The sequence below is a fragment of the Pseudophryne corroboree genome, chromosome 2, assembly GCF_028390025.1.
Source record: "Pseudophryne corroboree isolate aPseCor3 chromosome 2, aPseCor3.hap2, whole genome shotgun sequence".
NCBI lineage: Eukaryota > Metazoa > Chordata > Amphibia > Anura > Myobatrachidae > Pseudophryne > Pseudophryne corroboree.
Genome location: NC_086445.1, coordinates 77,019,718 through 77,041,400, shown reverse-complemented (window position 1 = coordinate 77,041,400; position 21,683 = coordinate 77,019,718). Strand labels below are relative to the sequence as shown.

The following is a 21,683-nucleotide window of genomic DNA, read 5'->3' as shown; positions in this document are numbered from 1 at the left end:
TTCTGGCCCTGCCTCTGGTATAGAACAGGCCTGTTCAAGTACAGTCAGACAACGCCACCACGGTGGCATACATAAATCATCAAGGCGGCACTCGAAGCCGCGTGGCAATGATGGAAGTGTCAAAAATTTTTCAATGGGCGGAACGCCATCTGCCAGCCATATCGGCGGTGTTCATTCCGGGAGTCCTCTACTGGGAAGTGGACTTCCTCAGTCATCGGGACATGCACGCTGGAGAGTGGAGTCTTCATCCGGAAGTCTTTCTACTCCTAGTGGACAAGTGGGGCCTACCAGAAGTAGACCTGATGGCATCTCGACACAATCACAAGGTCCTGGTCTTCGGAGCAAGGACAAGGGATCCTCAAGCAGCATTCGTGGACGCATTGGCAATTCCATGGAACTTTCTGCTGCCATATGTGTTCCCTGCAGTGTCACTCCTGCCCAGGGTAATACGGAAATTCAAGCAAGAAGGAGGAATACTACTTCTAGTAGCTCCAGCGTGGCCCAGACAGCATTGGTTCTCAGACCTGCAGGGTCTCTCGATAGAGTGTCCTCTTCTACTTCCTCTATGTCCAGACATCCTGTTTTCACATAAAATAATTTATTTATTTAATTATTTATTTTCAGGGGGGGGGGGGGGGGATCCTGCCTATTTAGTCAGTCCCAGCTCCCACAAATTCTGATGGCACTCCTGTGTCTTAATATTCTTGGGGCACTGGTTCTCAATAAATTGTATTTAAGGATAGGAAGAGAAAGCTAGAAAAAAGTGACCTTGGTTGGGATCACTCACTCCCGGAGAGTAGCTTGAAATTATTGATATATGTATGAGTAGTGATGTAACATTGAGATAATGAAAACGTAACTTTTAATAGTATATGTATATAAAAAACTGGGTACACCAATTAGAATTGCAAGAAAAAATAAACAAATAATGAATGAATGGCTCTAAACTTTATAAGCCACACATAAAGCTAAATCTGCGAACATATTGATGGATTACTACTGTGGTAATTTGGTGTCTGGCAACATATGCCCATCCTCCCGCGGAGTCAGCGCAATCACCAATTGAGTTCCATCAGTAACCTACAACACCTGGTATTCCTAAGTGGTCTCCCACTAAAGTACTGACCAGGCCCAACGCTGTATTGCCTCCAAGATCAGACTGGGTTGGGCATATCCAGTGTGGTATGGTAGTAGGTTACGTATGGAAAAGGGGCAGCGAGTGCAGCTGTTATGTGACAGAATGAGGGATGTTTATTATTGTGCCAGATTTCTTAAATGCATTTATCTAACCCGTTAAGGATATTTAGTTGACCGTCATTGCACCGATTGGCATCCCAAACACATGGGTATGCGGAGGTTAAATCATATGGTCAACAAGGGTTAGTGACAGCGAGCCTCTGTTTTTCCTGTGCGTAGCATGAGGCAAAACAAGGAAAATAGCCTATTACAATTTAAGGCATGTGTGACAAACGAACACAAAATCCAAGGAAAAGATATCTGTTATTGCAGACTGGATCTTCTACCTGTCAAAAAAGCATTGGTTGGAAAATACTCTCTGTTACATCAACATTAATAAAAAAATGTATCCGTGCTCGATGTCAGGTGTAGTGTTAGTTTATATCAGAGGAAGAAACAAAGAATACTAGCTACAATAACAGAAAGATGAATAATTGAGTAAGTTTTTATAATAACATCCAATGCACCAGATACAATTGTTACCACCTTTTTGGTATATATAAAAAAAAAAGGGGGGGACAAAGAATACTTGCTACAATAGCAAACAGTCAAATAATGGCAGCCAGTACATCAGATACAATTGTTGCCATAAATTTTGCATAGACTGATACTAAGAAGCCAGGTGCAAATGTAAGAAACTAATAAAAAAAACAGCGCTTCAACTTCAAATGCCCTGCAGTATAGGTTTGTTCTCAATTTGTGCATTTAAAACATGCCAGAGAGCCTGAATCATTTAATAGCCAGAGTTGTGGCTGAGTACCACGGGTAATAATACAATTAATCATACAAAACACATACGGTGAATGGTTTTCATATATTTGCCACTCAAAACCAGCATCATAAATAGCCCAATTAAACATTGGCTGTATCGCTAGAGGGTAAGGACAGTCTAGACAGGTAAGGGGGGAGGGATACTTATTCTACTGTGCGCCTCCCCGTCCCGTCAAGTGCCGCTACACCGCTTGGATCCGTGCGGTATGCGGGCTGGGCGTCTCGCCCGATTTCCTCTCCTTTGCCGCTCGTCTGAGGCCGGTCACGTGACATGGTTTTGCCCAACTGCTAAAAAATTTCCTGCTGCGATCAACTCAGAATTACCCCCAATGAGCGATATCGCACAGTGTGTTCCCTTCCCTCCTGGGCCGCCCTATGGGGGTCATTCCGAGTTGTTCGCTCGTTGCCGATTAAGGCGAAAATGCGCATGGTACGCAGTGTGTATGCGCTAAGTATTTTAGCACAAAACTTAATAGATTCACTCACGTCCAAACTAAGAATTTCCATTGTTGAAGTGATCGTAGTGTGATTGACAGGAAGTGGGTGTTTCTGGGCGGAAACTGACCGTTTTCTGGGAGTGTGCGGAAAAACGCAGGCGTGCCAGGATAAAACGCGGGAGTGTCTGGAGAAACGGGGGAGTGGCTGGCCGAACGCTGGGCGTGTGTGTGACGTCAAACCAGGAACGAAACGGGCTGAGCTGATCGCAGTGTAGGAGTAAGTCTCGAGCTACTCACAAACTGCTAAGAATTTTCTATTCACAATTCTGCTAATCTTTCGTTCGCAATTCTGCTAAGCTAAGATACACTCCCAGAGGGCGGCGGCCTAGCGTGTGCAATGCTGCTAAAATCTGCTAGCGAGCGAACAACTCGGAATGACCCCCATAGGGCCTAATTCAGACCTGATTACTCCTCTGCGTTTTGCAGAGGTCTGCGATGAGATAGTCGCTGCCCACAGAGAGTGTAAACCCGCCCCGTGCAAGTGTGCGATTGCATGCGTACGCCGTGTGAAAACTTGGCCAGACAGCGGACATCTGCAAATGCATTTGCATCTCAGTCACCATCAAATGATTTTTCCAGTCTGTGCAGTGTGTGCGTAGCCCAGGACTTACTCCTACAGTACGATACAAACAGGCTGATCGGGGCCGGAGCTGACGTCACACACCCTCCCTGAAAACGCTGGGGAACGCCTGTTTATTTTCCAGGCACTCCCAGAAAACATCAAGTTACCACCCCCAAATGTCCGCTTCCTGTCAATCAACCTGCATTCGATAAAAAAAACCTGCAGGATGTTTTCGCAGTTTGGACTCGCGCGTGCGCATTACGATCCGTACCCATGTGCAGTCGTTCGATAATCGGCCACTGTGCGATTTTGCACAACAGCGATCAGGTCTGTATTAGGCCCTTAGGGGGTAGTTCAGACTGGATCACTGCAGCGACAGCGATCGCAGTCTGAATTACTTTGTGGAGTGCACACGTGCAGTGTCTGCACTGCATGTGCGCACCCCGGGAGCCCAGTGAGATGCTATCAGCATCTCACTGGTGCGATCGCCTCTGCCTGATTGACAGGCAGAGGCGGTTGCGGGAGGGGGTGTGCCAACGGATTTAGCATGCAGCTGGCGGAGCGCGGGTGGACAACGGAGGCGTGTCCAGACTGTCGGGGGGGGGGGGGCGGGCTGAGTCAGCTGCGTGATGTCACACGCAGCCGCTGCGACCCAGGACGCGGCGAGTAGCTTCCTGCCAGAGCGCAGGAGCTGTGCCGGTAGGGAGCTACTCCTCAGGTACAAAAGCTTTGCCGCCGTGAGATGCTTTTGTACCTGTGCGGGGGGCAGAGCCAGACATGCGCGGTGGACTAGCCCTGTGCTGGGCGTCCCCCTGCATGTCTGAAACTGATCGTAGATGTGCTAAATTTAGCACATCTACGATCAGGTCTGAATTACCCCCTTAGTGCATACACACTGAGTGATACTGTAAACGATATCACACAGTGACGTCATGTCGCCGCCGGCCTGTACATGCAGCTCCAGACGATATTGTCGGATTGATCTGCATGTATGGCCAACAGGGGGGGTCGGTAACAACTCCTGGAAATGCGCACCGGCTGTCTTTTGCAGCATACACACTTTGCGGTATTTTAGTCAATATTGCTCAGAAGGGGGAAAATGATCGATATTGACTAAAATATTGCACAGTTTGTTAAAGATGTGTACAGGAATGTAACATGAGGTATCCATACATGTTATTCAACCAAATACATGAAAATATAAAGTTGAACGGTATAAAGAAAAATTAAAATCACGCATATAAGGAAATTGTAGGGCAGGTTATAGTACAAGGATACCAAAATGTGTACACAAATAGGTATATAGAATGGGTGTACTAAAAAGAGCAACAAAAAGAAAACAAAAGAAAAAAAAGAAAATAGAAAAAAATTATTATTATATGTCTCCCCCCTCCCCCCAGTACAGCCAGCAAAACACACCGTTGAGGTAGCATTGAGATCAATAGGTGGGTCATTATCTATCAGACGTAATAGGTACCAAGAGGTATTATGGCGACAGTGATGAATTTGGCGACTCATTTCGGTAGACCGTGTGGCGATATAACTCTCCCACATACAGTACTAAAACAATTTTCCGCCATATGTTCCTTTTCCAGTATTGTATTGTTTTTTTGTTTTTTAGCGATCAATGGATTTCTGTTCGGTAACCTGCCAGCTGTGGACATGTGCCTAGGTGACTCGGTGTCTTGGCATTTGTTCGGAATTGGCAATGAAGTAGACATCCACTCAGCATATTTCTATGGTCACACCGTCACTAACCAAGGACATCGGACGGATGTCATCAACCTGTTTCCCGCCTCTTTCGTCACAGTGGAAATGGCCCCATCGACTGCTGGAAAGTGGATGATAAGCTGCCAAGTAAATGACCACATACAAGGTAAACACAGGGCTGAGCTGTCATAAATACAAACCAGGCTCATGCCTAGGGCCGCGGTGCTTTGGAGGCTCCACAGAAACTGCTTTATGTTTATTACATTTACTTTTTACTGTTTGTCCTTGTTTTTACTTGATCTATAGCACCAGATACTTTTGCCAGGATGGATAATAGGAAAATTTGCATTGAAAAGGGGATTGTGTGTGGCTGATGCACTTTGAGTATTATGCCATTGTAGATTTGCATAAATTTGCCAAATGCCAACCTTTCTCGGAATGGGGTTACTGTAAGAGTACGCTAATGTTTGCGCAATTGTGCATTGATACAAACTAGAAAAAAGACGCAGTTTAATTGATGCTTCATAGCAAATGCGTCTCTTTCACGGAAAACACATGACTTACAACTTGGGCACAAGTAGGATGTAACTGTTGATGAGGGTTTGGTATGTGTGACTGGCGGTTAGGAGACCACTGGTCACAATACCGATGCCGGGATCCCGGTGTTGGTATTTTGACCCTCAGTCTCCTGACCGCCGGTCACATAACCACATCCCGTTGATGACAGGTGCATGGAGGAAATCAGGAGCACATATTGGGGGTCATTCCGAGTTGATCGTAGCTGTGCTAAATTTAGCACAGCTACGATCTTCTTCCCTGATATGCGGGGGGACGCCCAGCACAGCGCTAGCCCGCCCCGTACGTCAGTCCGGCCCCCCTCACAGAAGTGCAAAGGCTTCGCACAGCGGCGATGCCGTTGCACTTTAGGAGTAGCTCCCGACCAGTGCAGTTTTAGCGTGCTGGTCGGGAGCTACTCATCGCTCCCCGGCACGCAGCGGCTGCGTGTGACGTCACGCAGCCGCTGCGGCCCGTCCCCCCGTTCGGTCCGGCAACGCCTGCGTTGGCCGGACCAGACCCACGAAACTGCCGCCGTTCCGCCCCCTCCCGCCCAGCGATCGCCTCTACCTGTCAATCAGGCAGAGGCGATCGCATCCCTGCTACGGCCTTTGGCCGTCTGGCATGTGCCGCGCATGCGCAGCAGGCCGTTCGCTCTGCTGCGTTAAAACGCAGCGAGCGAACGGGTCAGAATGACCACCATTACACGTTGACGGCTGGAAGTCTTGTTGTGCTCTGCCAAAATACACTATTTTTGCTTGTGACTAGGCAACTCAGCATAGTCCTCAATTCCTCTGCAGGCTTTCGATGCGCCCTCAACTAAACTTTGCCTATGTGCCGCCCAGTTATGGGGAATTCCGATGCAAGAGGAGATGTGACTAAACTGCGCACACATTGGAATCACCCACAGACGAGTGTGCCCAACTATGGAGCAGGCACAGTGCTGTCTAGAGCATATTCCATCCTTTGCGTGCAACCCTGTATCAGCCCCAAGCCATGCTATTCATGATGAAAGGTTAGCCGGCTAACAGAACAGTTATATTGCCAGTATAACGCCTTATAGTTCTGCTATCTGGTTAGAATTTCGACGCACAGAATGTTGACAGTCAGAATGTCAACATCAGAATGTCACCATGTGCTGAACTGTGACTGTCAGAATGTCGATGTGGATAGGTCAATTTGCAAAATGTCGATATTCACAAATGGTCAAATGATTGACATTGTCATAATATCAACCCCAAAATGTCGACAGTACCTTTTTAGTGTTATTAAGAGTGAGGTTTAAGTTTTGGGTAAGGCTAAAATATGCATCAACAAAAAAAAGGTCGACATTCTGTTGTTGGCATGTCATATGCTGACATAATGAACATGTTGACATTTTGACAATACTTTTGCGAATGTCGACATTTCTCTGTTGACTGAACTACCAGGTTGACAGTTTTGGTGCCGACATTCTGACTGACAAATTTTCAGACCACACCCATGGCTCTTTTGAACCTCTCTAATGATAGCTAGCTCTAGATTTTTTTTTTCTTTTCAGGATGCCCCTAGTGAAACAAGACTGCTCCATTATTAGTGACGCATGGCAGGCGGAGAGTAAGACGTGACTTCAGAGTGCACTCTCTGCCCCGTAAAGAGAGATTACTTAGATTGCTCGTTACCTGCAGCGCTGACTCTGCAGTGAAAATCACTAATGTACTAAAGTTTATTGCCTGAGTTATTGTGAGTTCCACTACTGAGATCCTTTATACAGGAAAGTACTGTGCTCTCTAGAAATTACTCACCTTTTCTGCATTTCATTATGAGATCCACATTACGGGCCTCATTTAGACGTACCCGCTCGGATCTTGCGGATTTCAGCATAATGCACATGCGCCAAACAAATAAATTGATGGCTGCACATGTGCGAGATCAGCCATACGCTTACTGACGGAGATATTGGGGGTCATTCTGAGTTGATCGCTCGCTGCAAATTTCTGCAGCGCAGCGATCAGTTAAAAAAAATGGCAAAACTGAGCATGCGTTTGCACCGCAATGCACACGTGCGTCGTACGGGTACAAACAGCATTGTTGCTGCGCAACGCTTCTAGCGACGAATCCATTCGCACAACCGATCGCAAGGAGATTGACAGGAAGAGGGCGTTTATGGGTGTCAACTGACCATTTTCTGGGAGTGGTAGGGAAAACGCAGGCATGTCCAGGCGTTTGCAGGGCGGGTGTCTGACGTCAATTCCGGGACCGGACAGGCTGAAGTGATCGCAAGGGCTGAGTAAGTTCAGACCTACTCAGAATATGCAAAAAACTTTTCCGTACCGCCCGGCTGCACAGGCGTTCGCACACTTGCAAAGCGAAAATACACTCCCCCGTGGACGGCGACTATGAGTTTGTACGGCTGCAAAAAGTAGCTACCGAGTGATCAACTCGGAATAAGTGCCTTTGGGCGTGTTCATGTGGAAGGGAAAATAGATTGTAAGCTCCACTGAAGAATATGCGGGTGCTATATAAATTAATAACTGGTAATAAATAAAATAAGTCCAGGCCCGGGTACCCACCGTACCCCTCCCAGGGGCCCTGATAACAAGTAATTGGTTAGCGTCGGCGACTGTCATCATACGGTATATGGACCATCGGCAAATGCTAGCAATGACTAGTTTTCCAGGGACGGTCCTATGTTCAGATGAATGCCCCTAGAGAAGGGCCATAACTAGGGGTGTTCTGCTGCCCAGGGTAGAGGGCTGAGGGGATGACATCATTGTTGCCCCATGGCACCTGTATTTGGCTTGCAGGGTTCCTGTGAAGGCAGCTTATAGAGCCTCTTGGCACATACCTAGAACGTTCCGGGCTCCCAGTTTCTGCTTTGTCCTAGTGGCGAAAATGCTTTGTCTTGACATCGTAATATCACATGTACAAGGGGAAGGAAAGGCGCTGGATGCATTATCGTCCCGCCATGGAGTGGTCCAAGTCATTCACTATTGAGCCACTGCACAATAAAAGCCTCTTAGATGCAATTGTTTTCATATATCCTTATTTGATTTTGTGAAATATACAGTTTGATCATTGAGGAGAAGTGTTAAAGATGTAAATGATCATTAAAGTCCAGTTAACGTGACATGAGGCGGATTGCAGAGTTACAAGGTCCACAGGGACATGCTGGGATCTACCAGCTCAGCTGTATCGTTACCATGGAAACTATTTTAAAAGGACTGATACTCGCTGCCTAGTCATCCTGTAAGTAGGAATAGTCGCAGTGTGTGTTACCTGCTGAGTAGTGATTGGGAGTGGGGTGGGAGGGGGTGGAGGATGGGAATGACCATTATCGACAAACGTGTCAGATACTAATGACCGCATTAGTCATCATAAATCAGTTCAGCTTATGTCTTATCTATATTTAGTTTTATCTTGTTCTTCTGGTGAACGTGGATGTCAGCATTCTGACTCACAACTACAGTTTATATCACCCCTTACCTATAAATGCTCCACATAGTGGCATACAGTATGGTATGTGATAACTTGTCGTGCTAAATGATGTCACAGTTACTACGCTTTGTATAGAGGGTCTAATTTATGTTTGTTCGCAATGGAGTGATTATCAGAAGTCTGTGAGGCTTCAAGCAGGACGCCGCTCCACCGTTTTTTTCCATCCACAGCCGCTACCGTCACCATTAGTGTCGGCACTTGCACCTGATCCCTGCTAGAGGCAAGATATCTGTCTGATACAGGCTTCCTTTCCCCGTACGCACAGCTCAGAATAGTGCGGAACTCTATCTACACACCGACTACACTCCCAAAAGACGGAAAAGTTCTGTGCTATTGCGTTGTCGCCGCTCAGTTTCTGTGTGTATATATATATCTGAGGGGGCCTCAGAGATATCACTGTACCGGGCCCAAAGATTTCTGTTGCCGGCCCTGGTTGCATATATTTGTATCATCTGTAAAAAGGTATACTTTCACTTTGATACTACTTGCAATGTCACCAACAAGGATTTTAAAAAGAACTGGTCCAAATACAGGTCCCTGAAGTACTCAACTGGTAACATTCCCTGCCATATATCACACTCCATTTAATCTGTTTCCTATCCGGCAACCAGGTTCTTATCCATTTAACTGTTTTATAGTCAATTCCATGCTTTAAGGTTTATTTAGCAGTCTGCTATGTGGGACAGTGTGAAATGCCTTACTAAAGTCTAGGTATGTTACATCTACAGCCCGCCCTTGATCTATTATTTTCATCATGGAGACAAAAAAGTCGATAAGATTTGTATGGCATGATCTCCCACCTGTAAATCCATGCTGTTTTGGATCCTGTAAATTATTTTATTAAAGTTATTTATTTTAATAATTTTGCCATTACTTTCCCTACTACTGATGTAAGGCTAACTGGTCTGTACTAGTTACTTGCTTTTTCCTGACTTCCACTTTTGTGCAGTGGAACTACAGTTGCTCTTTTCCAGTCCTCTGGAATTGTACCTGTATCTAGTGACTGGTTGAACAATTCTGTTAATTGTGCTACCAGCACATATTTTCATTGTGGCCCATTCCCCTCTCCTTCTGAGCAAAAATAATTATTTAGATGATCTGCTATTGCCTTGTCTCCTTCCACCAAATTCTCACTCTCTGTCTTAAGTCTTATTATTCCTCCATTTGATTTTCTCCTTTCACTTATATACTTAAACAAGCTTTGCCCCTGTTATCTACTGACTGGACCATTTTCTCCTCAGCTTCTGCCTTTGCACACCTGATCACTTTCTTAGTCTCCTTCCGTCTGGCAAGATACACCTCTTTGTCGTTATTATTTTGAGTCTTGTTTGTGTTTCCAAAAGGCCATCTTTTTTAATTTTACACTAGTTGATACCTCTTTTGTGAACCACATTGGCTTCCTTTGCCTGGTGCTTTTCCTAACCCGGCTTTTGATACAAAGGTCTGTTGCCCTTAGTATTGCACTTTTTCATTTTTCCCATCTCTCCTGCACTCCTTTCAAGTTCCTCCAATCCGCCAATGAATCTCTTAAACATCTCCCCATTTTTGCAGCGTCACCCTTCCTAAAATCCAACACCTTTGATTTTGTGTTTCTAAAATCCAACACCTTTGTTTTGTTTTTCCACATTGGAACAATGCTGAATTGTTCCGGTGATAAGTATCCCCCACTAATGATGAAAACTGTCCCCTATGTGATGCAAGCTTAATGATCGTTAAATCTCTCCAACCTCAGCAATGGATTGGGAGTGTTGTGTTCAGGCAAATGTACAGCCCGCAGCAATACAGAACACGTATGTTATATTAAAAGTCAACATTATAATGGTGTCATTATCTTCTACTTTTATTTTCTTGTATACAGTTTAGAATATCTTACAGACCTAAGCAAAGTACCTATATTTGTATTGGGCCCTCCACACTTGAAGATCTAACTGAACGATATGAACGTTCTCGTTCATTAATGAACGAGAACTCGTTCATGTCGTTCAATGTGTATGCACCAATGATGAACGATGTGCGACCCCTCGCTTGTTCATCGTGATGGACAATCTCGTCCATATTAGCATGCCATTAGCAGTCTATGGAGCCGGGTGACGGGGGGAGTGAAGAAACTTCACTCCCCCCGTCACTGCCCCCGCCACCGCGTCGCCCATCGGCTGTATCCGCCATCAGGCAGCTCGGGGGCAGATCGCCAAATGTGTAGGGGGCATAAGTGTTTCCCCCATACAGTATAGAGGATAGTTCCCCCTAGACGGATGCTGGGCTGTTTTTTAGATGTGTACAGAGATTTCCCCCTTTGGACAATCCTGACAGTTCTTATTAAGAAGAGGGATGGTCTGCGGGTGCTAGTTCTCAGGGGCGCAGAGTGCTGGAAGTTTAAAAAAAAAAGTTAAACGTGTTAAATATAGAAAACAGTATCAAGCTCATTCCCCAGATATTATCTCCCTTTTATTAACAGACCCGTAACCAATTAAGCGTTCTTCCTGTACTGTAGGTGAAAGGTTGTTTTTGCTTGAGTTAAATGTTTTTAATTAAGTGAATAAACTGTTGAAATTAATGTCTCGGACATTAGCTCCACGGTTCCAGGAAATGTTCCCCAGTTGCATAATATCAGCAAGACACAATGGGGTCTATTCATGATGCAGTGAAAAGTGCGGAGAAGTGAGATAGTGGAGAAGTTGCCCATGGCAACCACTCAGAATTGATGTTATATAATTTGCATACTATAAAACTATGCAGAGCAGCTGATTGGTTGCCATGGGCAACTTCTCCACAGGCTCACTCTTTTCACTGCTTCATGAATAGACCCCGTAGTGTCTTGCTGATATTATGCAACTGGGGAACATTTCCTGGAACTGTGGAGCTATTGTCCCAGATTTTCACCTTGTCATAAATAGTATTAATTACATAATCATTCAAATGAAAGTAAAACATAGCAAATTAATATAAAACGCAGATATATATGCGTGGAAGACATTAGCGTACAGTGCTGTACACATTTTCTTTAGTTTTCCTGAAACTCAGATTATGCCCCAGGCTATTTGCAATAGCTAACCTGCTGGTATACAACCAACCTGTGTGAGTTATGGTTATAAATGTGTGATGTGGTGGAGTTAATGTTTACGGATGTTAAGTGTTACATAACTATTGCATCATTTATTACAGTAGATTTCTTTTATCAAGCTTTCTGGCCACATAATTGTTATGAAGCAGCAGTTTCAAATGATTTACAGTAAATAAAAAAAAACGTATTTATCAGTTGTGTTGGGCAGTAGATATACTGTAGCAGATATCCCCTGAGCAGTGCCGGCGCTTAGAGATGGCTACTGACTCACTGTCTCAACCATACTTGCCTACCTGACCCTCTCCATGAGGGAGAAAATAAGAATTTACTTACCGATAATTCTATTTCTCGTAGTCCGTAGTGGATGCTGGGAACTCCGTAAGGACCATGGGGAATAGCGGCTCCGCAGGAGACTGGGCACAAAAAAGAAAGCTTTAGGACTACCTGGTGTGCACTGGCTCCTCCCCCCATGACCCTCCTCCAAGCCTCAGTTAGAATACTGTGCCCGGACGAGCGTACACAATAAGGAAGGATTTTGAATCCCGGGTAAGACTCATACCAGCCACACCAATCACACCGTACAACTTGTAATATGAAACCCAGTTAACAGCATGATAACAGAGGAGCCTCTGAATAGATGGCTCACAACAAGAACCCGATTAGTTAACAATAACTATGTACAAGTATTGCAGACAATCCGCACTTGGGATGGGCGCCCAGCATCCACTACGGACTACGAGAAATAGAATTATCGGTAAGTAAATTCTTATTTTCTCTGACTCCTAGTGGATGCTGGGAACTCCGTAAGGACCATGGGGATTATACCAAAGCTCCCAAACGGGCGGGAGAGTGCGGATGACTCTACAGCACCGAATGAGAGAACTCCAGGTCCTCCTCAGCCAGGGTATCAAATTCATAGAATTTTGCAAACGTGTTTGCCCCTGACCAAGTAGCTGCTCGGCAAAGTTGTAAAGCCGAGACCCCTCGGGCAGCCGCCCAAGATGAGCCCACCGTCCTTGTGGAATGGGCTTTTATTGATTTAGGCTGCGGTAATCCTACCGCAGAATGCGCCAGCTGAATAGTGCTACAAATCCAGCGCGCAATAGACTGCTTAGAAGCAGGAGCACCCAGCTTGTTGGGTGCCATCAGGATAAACAGCGAGTCAGTTTTCCTGACTCCAGCCGTCCTGGAAAAATAAAATTTTCAGGGCCCTGACTACGTCCAGCAACTTGGAATCCTCCAAGTCCCCAGTAGCCGCAGGCACCACAATAGGTTGGTTCAAGTGAAAACCTGAGACCACCTTCGGGAGAAACTGAGGACGAGTCCTCAACTCTGCCCTATCCATATAGAAAATCAGATAAGACCTTTTACATGTCAAAGCCGCCAATTCTGACACACGCCTGGCCAAGGCCAAGGCCAACAGCATGACCACTTTCCACGGGAGATACTTTAGCTCCATGATTTTAAGTGGCTCTACCCATGCGACTTTAGGAAATCCAACACCACGTTGAGATCCAAAAAGTGCCACAGGAGGCACAAAAAGGAGGCTGAATATGTAGTACTCCTTTAACCAAAGTCTGAACTTCAGGCAGTGAAGCCAGTTCTTTCTGGAAGAAATTCGACAGAGCCGAAATCTGGACCTTGATGGACCCCAATTTGAGGCCCAAACGTCACCCCTGCTTGCAGGAAGTGCAGGAATCGACATAGTTGAAATTCCTCCGTCGGGGCCTTCATGGCCTCCCACCAAGCAACAAATCTTCGCCAAACGCGGCGATAATGTCTTGCGGTGACATCCTTCCTGGCTATGATCAGGGTAGGGATGACTTCCTTCGGAATACCCTTTTCCTTTAGGATCCGGTGTTCTACCGCCATGCCGTCAAACGCAGCCGCGGTAAGTCTTGGAACAGACAGGGTCCCTGCTGCAGCAGGTCTTGTCTGAGCGGCAGAGGCCAAGGGTCCTCTGCCAGCATCTCTTGAAGTTCCGGGTACCAAGCTCTTCATGGCCAATCCGGAACCCCGAGTATGGATTTCACTCCTCGCCTTCTTATTATTCTCAGTACCTTGGGTATGAGAGGTAGAGGAGGAGACACATAAACCGACTGGTACACCCATGGTGTCACTAGAGCGTCCCCAGCGATCGCCTGAGGGTCCCTTGACCTGGCGCCATATCTTTTCAACTTCTTGTTGAGGCGGGACGCCATCATGTCCACCCGTGGTCATTCCCAACGGTTTACCCGCATTTGGAAAACTTCTGGATGAAGTCCCCATTCTCCTGGGTGTAGGTCGCCCATCGGAGAATCCTTGTGGCTTCTGCCATCGCCATCCTGCTTCTTGTGCCGCCCTGTCTGTTTACATGGGCGACCGCCGTGATGTCGTCTGATTGGATCAGTACCGGCTGGTTCTGAAGCAGGGGCCTTGCTTGGCTTAGGGTATTGTAAATGGCCCTTAACTGCAGAATATTTATGTAAAGCGAAATCTCCTTGGAAATTTCTTCCCTGTGTGACTGCACCCCAGCCCCGAAGGCTGGCATCCGTGGTCACCAGGACCCAGTCCTGTATTCCGAATCTGCGGCCCTCTAGTAGATGAGCCCTCTGCAGCCACCACAGCAGCTACACCCTGTTTCTTGCTGACAGGGTTATCCGCTGTTGTATCTGTAGATGGGACCCGGACCATTAGTCCCACAGGTCCCACTGGAACGTCCTTGCGTGGAGTCTTCCGAATGGAATTATGCTTCGTACGAAGCTACCATTTTTCCCAGGACTCGTGTGCATTGATGTACCGACACCTGTCCTGGTTTTAGGATGTCTCTGACTAGAGATGACAACTCCTCGGCTTTTTCCACTGGAAGAAACACTCTTTTCTGGTCTGCGTTCAGAAACATTCCCAGGAACAAAAGACGTGTCGTCGGGACCAGCTGTGACTTTGGAATATTGAGAATTCAGTCGTGCTGTTGTAGCACTTCTGCTACCCCCACTACCAACTGTTCTTTGGACCTCGCCTTTATCAGGAGATCGTCCAAGTACGGGAAAATAAAAACTTTCTTCTTGCGAAGGAGTATCGTCACTTCGGCCATTACCTAGGTAAAGACCTTCGGTGCCGTGGACAACTCCAACGGCCGCGTCTGGAACTGATAGTGACAGTCCTGTACCACATATCTGAGGTACTCCTGGTGAGGGGGGTAAATGGGGACATGCAGGTACGCATCCTTGATGTCCAGGGAGACCCTGTAATCCCCCTCGTCCAGGCTCGTAATAACCGCCCTGAGCGATTCCATCTTGAACTTGAATCTTCTGATATAAAAGTTTAAGTATTTTAATTTCAAGATGGGTCTCACCGAACCGTTTCGGTACCACAACCACTGTGGAATAGTAACCCCTTCCTTGCTGAAGGAGGGGTACCTTGACAATCACTTGTTGTGATTATAGTGTTGAATATCCACCAACACCGTCTCCCTGGCAGAGGGAGGTGCCGGTAAGGCAGATTTTAGGAAACGGCGGGGGGAAGAACGTCTCGAACTCCAGCCTGTACCCCTGAGATCCTGCTTGAAGGACCCAGGGATCCATGTGAGAGAGCCCACTGTCCGCTGAAATATCTGAGACGGGCCCCCACCGTACCCGGGTCCGCCTGAGCAGCCCCAGCACCATGCTGTGGACCTACCGGACGCAGGGAGGACTTCTGCTCTTGGGAACTAGCTGTGTGTTGCAGCTTTTTTCCTCTACCTTTGCCTCTCGGCAGAAAGGATGAGCCTCTAGCCCTCTTGCTTTTCTGGGGCCGAAAGGACTGTACTTGATGATACGGTGCTTTCCTTTGTTGTGGGGTAGCCTGTGGCAAAAAAATCGATTTCCCAGCAGTAGCTGTGGAAACGAGGTCTGAAAAACTATCCCCAAACAGTTTTACCCCCTTATAGGGCAACTTCCATGTGCCGATTCGAGTCGGCATCGCCTGACCATTGTCAAGTCCATAACCCCGTCTGGCGGCAATGGACCTAGCGCTTATTTTTGATGCCAGCCGGCAAATATCCCTCTGAGCATCACGCATGTATAAGACCACGTCTTTTATATGCTCTATTTTCAGCAAAATATTGTCCCTATCCATAGTTATTTTCCGACAGGGAATCTGACCACGCAGCGGGAGCACTGCACTTCCATGCCGAAGCAACGGCTGGTCGCAATATAATGCCCTAGTGTGTGACCATATCTTATAGGGTAAACTCCTGCTTTCTATCAGCAGGTTCCTTCAGGGCGGCCGTATCCGGAGACGGTAGTGCCACCTTTTCTGATAAGCGTGTAAGCGCTGTATCTACCCTATAGGGTGTTTCCCCGCGTGACCTATCCTTTGGCGGGAAAGGGTACGCTGCCAATAACCGTTGTAGAAATTATCAATTTCTTACCGGGGGAAGACCACTCTTCCTCACACACCTCATTTAATTTCTCAGATGCAGGAAAAACTACTAATAGTTTTCTCTCACCAAACACAATACCCTTTTATGTGGTACCTGGGGTATCATCATAAATGTGTAATACATTTTTCATTGCCTCAATCCTGTAACGGGTGGACCTATTTGGAGGGTACACCAGTCTCATCGATGTCGACACTGGAGTCAGTATCCGTGTCGACATCTGTGTCTGTTATTTGAGGTAGCGGGCGATTTTAAAGCCCCCCATGACATTTGAGACGCTGGAACAGGCACAAGCTGAGTAGCCGGCTGTTCCGTGTCGTCGACCTTTTATGTAAGGAGTTGACACTTTCACATAATCCTTCCATAAGTTCAACCACCCCGGTGTCGACCCCGCAGGGGGTGACAACATATTTACAGGCATTCGCTCCGCCTCCACCTCATTATCCTCCACATACCTGTCGACACAGCCGTACCGACACACAGCACACACACAGGGAATGCTCTGATAGAGGATAGGACCCCACAAAGCCCTTTGGGGAGACAGAGGGAGAGTATGCCAGCACACACCAGGGCGCTATATATCACAGGGATAGCACCTATAAAAAAGTGTTTTCCCTTATAGCTGCATATATTTGTATACTGCGCCTAAATTGTGCCCCCCCCCCCCTCTCTTTTTAACCCTTTCTGTAGTGTATTAACTGCAGGGGAGAGCCAGGGAGCTTCCCTCCAACGGAGCTGTGAGGGAAAATGGCGCCAGTGTGCTGAGGAGATAGGCTCCGCCCCCTTCTCGGCGGACTTTTCTCCCGCTTTTTTCTGGAATCTGGCAGGGGTTAATATACATCCATATAGTCCTGGGGGTTATATGTGATGTATTTTTGCCAGCCAAGGTGTTTACCCCCCCCCCAGCGCCCTGCACCCATCAGTGACCGGAGTGTGTGGTGTGCATGAGGAGCAATGGCGCATAGCTGCAGTGCTGTGCGCTACCTTGGTGAAGACTGATGTCTTCTGCCGCCGATTTTCCGGACCTCTTCTTGCTTCTGGCTCTGTAAGGGGGCCGGCGGCGCGGCTCTGGGACCGGACTCCGAGGCTGGGCCTGTGTTCGGTCCCTCTGGAGCTAATGGTGTCCAGTAGCCTAAGAAGCCCAAGCTGGCTGCAAGCAGGCAGGTTCGCTTCTTCTCCCCTTAGTCCCTCGATGCAGTGAGCCTGTTGCCAGCAGGTCTCACTGAAAATAAAAAACCTAAAACTAACTTTTTCTAAGAAGCTCAGGAGAGCCCTTAGATTGCACCCAGCTCGGTCGGGCACAAAAATCTAACTGAGGCTTGGAGGAGGGTCATGGGGGGAGGAGCCAGTGCACACCAGGTAGTCCTAAAGCTTTCTTTTTTGTGCCCAGTCTCCTGCGGAGCCGCTATTCCCCATGGTCCTTACGGAGTTCCCAGCATCCACTAGGACGTTTAGAGAAAATGCTCTGTTCCTGGGCTTTCCTGGTAATGTATGATTGCCATCACCTGAGGTGAAACACCTTTCTTATCACTTAACTAACTCACCACAGGTGATGGCAATCATACATTACCAGGAAAGTCCAGGAACAGAGCATTTTCTCCCTCATGGAGAGGGTCAGGTAGGCAAGTATGGTCTCAACACAGTGACTCGAATTATCAGGAAGTGTGAATGATTCGAGTCACTCACTGTTTAATGAGTGGAGACAGCTGCAGCAGCAGCCTCTCTCAGCCAGAGGGAGGAAACTCAGTGTGTCCTTCAGTCAGTGTGTTCTGCTGTGTGTCTTTAGCTGTGATTGGCCAGAGGGCGAGGCTATACCAGGTGACACCCAGTGGGAGGGGGGAGGGAGCAGTCACGACTCACCAGTCAGTGAGTGCTGTGCTGCTGTGCCTGAGTCATGTCATGAATCATGATTCATCCTGAGTCTGCCAGTGAGGGAGACAGTTGTACACTGTGTAGACTCAGTGACTCAGTGGATGGATCTGATTCATGCAGCATAAGCCTGCAGGAGGTGGAGCCCCTGTGGTACAGTGTTCTCAGCTCACTGTTCCTGCTCAATGTGATTGTGGGTGGCAAACTCCCTGGAGGCTAGATAGTGGATAATATAATAAATCCAAGCCCACCTAAAATCATCCAATTAGCAAAGTATGCAAAGTAAAAAAAAAATGTTTTTATTTGGTTTAGTGACAGACTGAATGATGTGTTTCATGGCTGTTAAGCTTTCTCTCCTCAGCCAGAAGTAATGTGCATATTCTGTAACTAGTATGCAATAAGTGCTTATTAATAATATATCAACATAACACTGAATCTATGTTAATATATTATTAACAATCAGTGCATAAGCAGCTGCCTCCCCCAGATACACTGCACAATCACTGCAGCTGAATAACTCCCTCCATGAGTCCAGCACTGATCTGCCAGCACTGGCAACTCACTGATTCATGTGCAGTCTCTGCAATACATTCCACTACAAATGAGTCATGACTCATGTGCCGAGACACTGACTCGAGACACTTCACTGAACTGAGTCATGTGTCTCAACTCAGTTCAGTGAATCACTTTGCCCATGACTACCGGCGCTACCCACTCAGCAAGGGTATGCAAAGCAGGGAGGCGCCGGCCAGGAGAGGCGCTCTCCCCACTCTGCTACCCTGCTGCTTTCTGTCCACTGTTACTGCCGGCTGCGCAGCGTGAACAGTGAAGTGCGCCTTGCAATCTCCAGTCTCTCTCCTCCTCCCCGTGCCCCTTACTCCACACTGCGCCTATTAGCAGGCCCTGGAATAGGGGGGGGCCTCGTGCTTCTGAGGGGCCCTGGCACATCCCCCCCCCCAGTGAAAAAACCGCCTGCCAAACTACTTGGGCTGCACCGCAGTTGCTTTAGGGAGCACCTCGGTGATAGCCTTAGGAGGTGAGACGGAAGAAGCTGAGCATGCTCAGCAGAGTCTGTAGCGTCTTCTTCCAATGACCTTTCCACCGCACATTGGGCCGTACTGTCGGCGGCAACACACACCATGACGTGGGGGTGTTGCACAGTGCTTGCCGCATCTGACGCCATCAGCCATTCTGCGTGCGCTGGCCTGGGACTGTCTGCCCGGCTTTCCTCCCTCCCTCTGTAGCTGTTCTGTACCCAGCTGCTGCACAGATGATGAGGAGCCACTGTGCAAGAGGAGCTGCATGGCACGGAAAAAAGTACAGTAGAAGATCAGAGGAAAAAGTTGAAAGGAGAAATACAGTGAAGAACGTAAGAATTAAGCTGTTGTATTATATTAAGCTGTGGGCATAGTGGGCATACTATATGATCTCATTTGGGGTACAGTGGGGGAGGAGGATTTATACAGCATTGCCACTCTGTGCATGACCCACTGTCCTATGTTCTGTGAATATGTCTCCCTGTCACCCCGAGTGCATAACCCACTGTCACCCTATCTATGCCCCTCTGTCACCCTGTATATATCCCTGTCACCCCATGTATATGTGCCACTGTCACCCTGTCTATGCCCCTCTGTCACCCTGTATATGTCCCTGTCACCCCCGTGTATATGTGCTACTGTCACCCCATGTATGTCCCTTTCACCCTGTGTATATCTGCCACTGTCACCCTGTGTATGTCCCTTTCACCCCGTGTATATCTGCCACTGTCACCCTGTTTAGGTCTCTGTCACCCCGTGTATATCTGCCACTGTCACCCTGTGTATATCCCTGTCACCCCATGTATATCTGCCACTCACCCTGTGTATGTCCCTGTCACCGGCCCTGCCCCTGAGTTATGCACAACTAATTACAACGCCAATATTGTTCTGCAAATCTACAGACCAAGACCTTTAATTTGGTATATGATGTAAAACCCCGCCCAGACAACAGCATCATATAAATATGTCACTCTTAAAATTGTCCTTCTGCTATTCATTTATAGATTTGTATCTAACTAATCTCATGTTTACATTTGTAATGTTTTTAATTGTTTTGTGTATTTTATCTTGAAATGTACACATTATTATTATACAGATCTTTTTTTAGCAGTTTTATATACTATAGCTTTTTGCCCGCGGCTTCGCCCACTTGGAATTCTTAACGCAATAAGGCTATTTTCATTGCGCCCATCTTCAAGTTTAAGTTCACTACCCAACCCCTAAAAGAATTAGCGTGAAGATACATAGCCTATATGTTAACGGACAGTCTAAGGAACATAACAATTTTCAAAATGCGATCAGCTTAGCGACCCTGGAAACGATGGATTTGACACTACTGTCGGTCATTTTGGACATTTTATTTTTCACCCCTTCTCACCCCCCATGCTGATGGGGGCAGAACTTGGACTTAAACGGCATCAGGAGTGTCACTATTCATCACCGTGACCCCGAACGCTATGGATTTTTACATGTCACCCCCTTACCACCCCCACCCCTATGGGTGCTAGGGGTGTCTTACCCCCGCAGTATTTTTTCCCAGATTGTAAGTAATATGTGTACCAAGTTTGGGGTAAATTGCTCCAGGCATTCCAGAGTTATGCATACATACACACGCGCACACACACACACACACACACACACATCCATTTTTATATATATATTATTCTCAATATGTATAAAGAATGTGTTTTATAGTGTCTCCTTTTGTTTCTTACATTTATAGCTGGAATGATGGGCTTGTACAATGTTGGTGCCTGTGGAAAGTCTCCCGCCATTTTGAAACCTGAATCTGTGAGAAAATACTTTATTGCTGCAGAGAAGACCGTGTGGAATTATGCACCAGGGAACGTTGACAAATTCACTAACCAGGCTTTAGACACTCCAGGGAGGTAATGCCAGATATTACAATGTTTTATACGTACTAAACACTATCTGCTACCAAATGTTACAGCCCTAGTGACTGAAATGTCATACAGTGATATAGCCCTAGTGCTGCCTGGGCAGCAGCCATCCTCTCTCCCTCCGAGATGCGGTTAATTTACCGGTTGTCGGGATTTTGACCGCCGGTAAATCATAGTGAACCCCTCTCTCCTGATGAGAATCACAGCCACTATCTACCCATTAAATGATAGCACTTACTGCTCGTCACCAATAAGAGCACAGAAGAGGACGATGTATCCTGTCAGTCTATTATGTTCTGATGGTGCGAATTTGCAGAGGTTTGCGATCAGATAGTCGCCGCCCAGACAGAGTGAATACCTGCCCCGTGCAAGTCTGGAGCTGACGTCACACACCCTCCGTGAAAACGCTTGGCAACGCCTGCATTTTTACTGACACTCCCAGAAAACGGGCAGTTACCACCAACAAACGTCCGCTTCCTGTCAATCAACTTGCGTTTGCCTAGCGATCAAAAAAGACAGAGGATCTATTTCGCAGTTTGGCCTCACGCATACGCACTATGATCCATACGCATGCGCAGTCGAACGATGATCGGCCGCCTTGCGAATTC

The 21,683-nt window shown here is 47.1% G+C and overlaps 1 protein-coding gene and 1 pseudogene across 3 annotated transcripts in view; one reads left to right on the top strand and one right to left on the bottom strand.

The window, feature by feature from the left end:
- LOC134999678 (ferroxidase HEPHL1-like) overlaps positions 1–21,683 on the top strand; it is a 164,967-nt gene that overhangs the window by 78,607 nt on the left and 64,677 nt on the right. For 2 of the 3 annotated variants that reach the window (XM_063951441.1, XM_063951442.1), the window contains exons 5-6: positions 4,688–4,942; positions 20,898–21,063. In XM_063951441.1, the coding sequence (XP_063807511.1) occupies positions 4,688–4,942; positions 20,898–21,063 (421 nt within the window). The remainder of the gene's footprint in view (positions 1–4,687; positions 4,943–20,897; positions 21,064–21,683) is intronic. The other variant, XM_063951443.1, reaches the window with a different exon arrangement.
- LOC135052252 (5S ribosomal RNA) lies at positions 1,078–1,196 on the bottom strand (annotated as a pseudogene).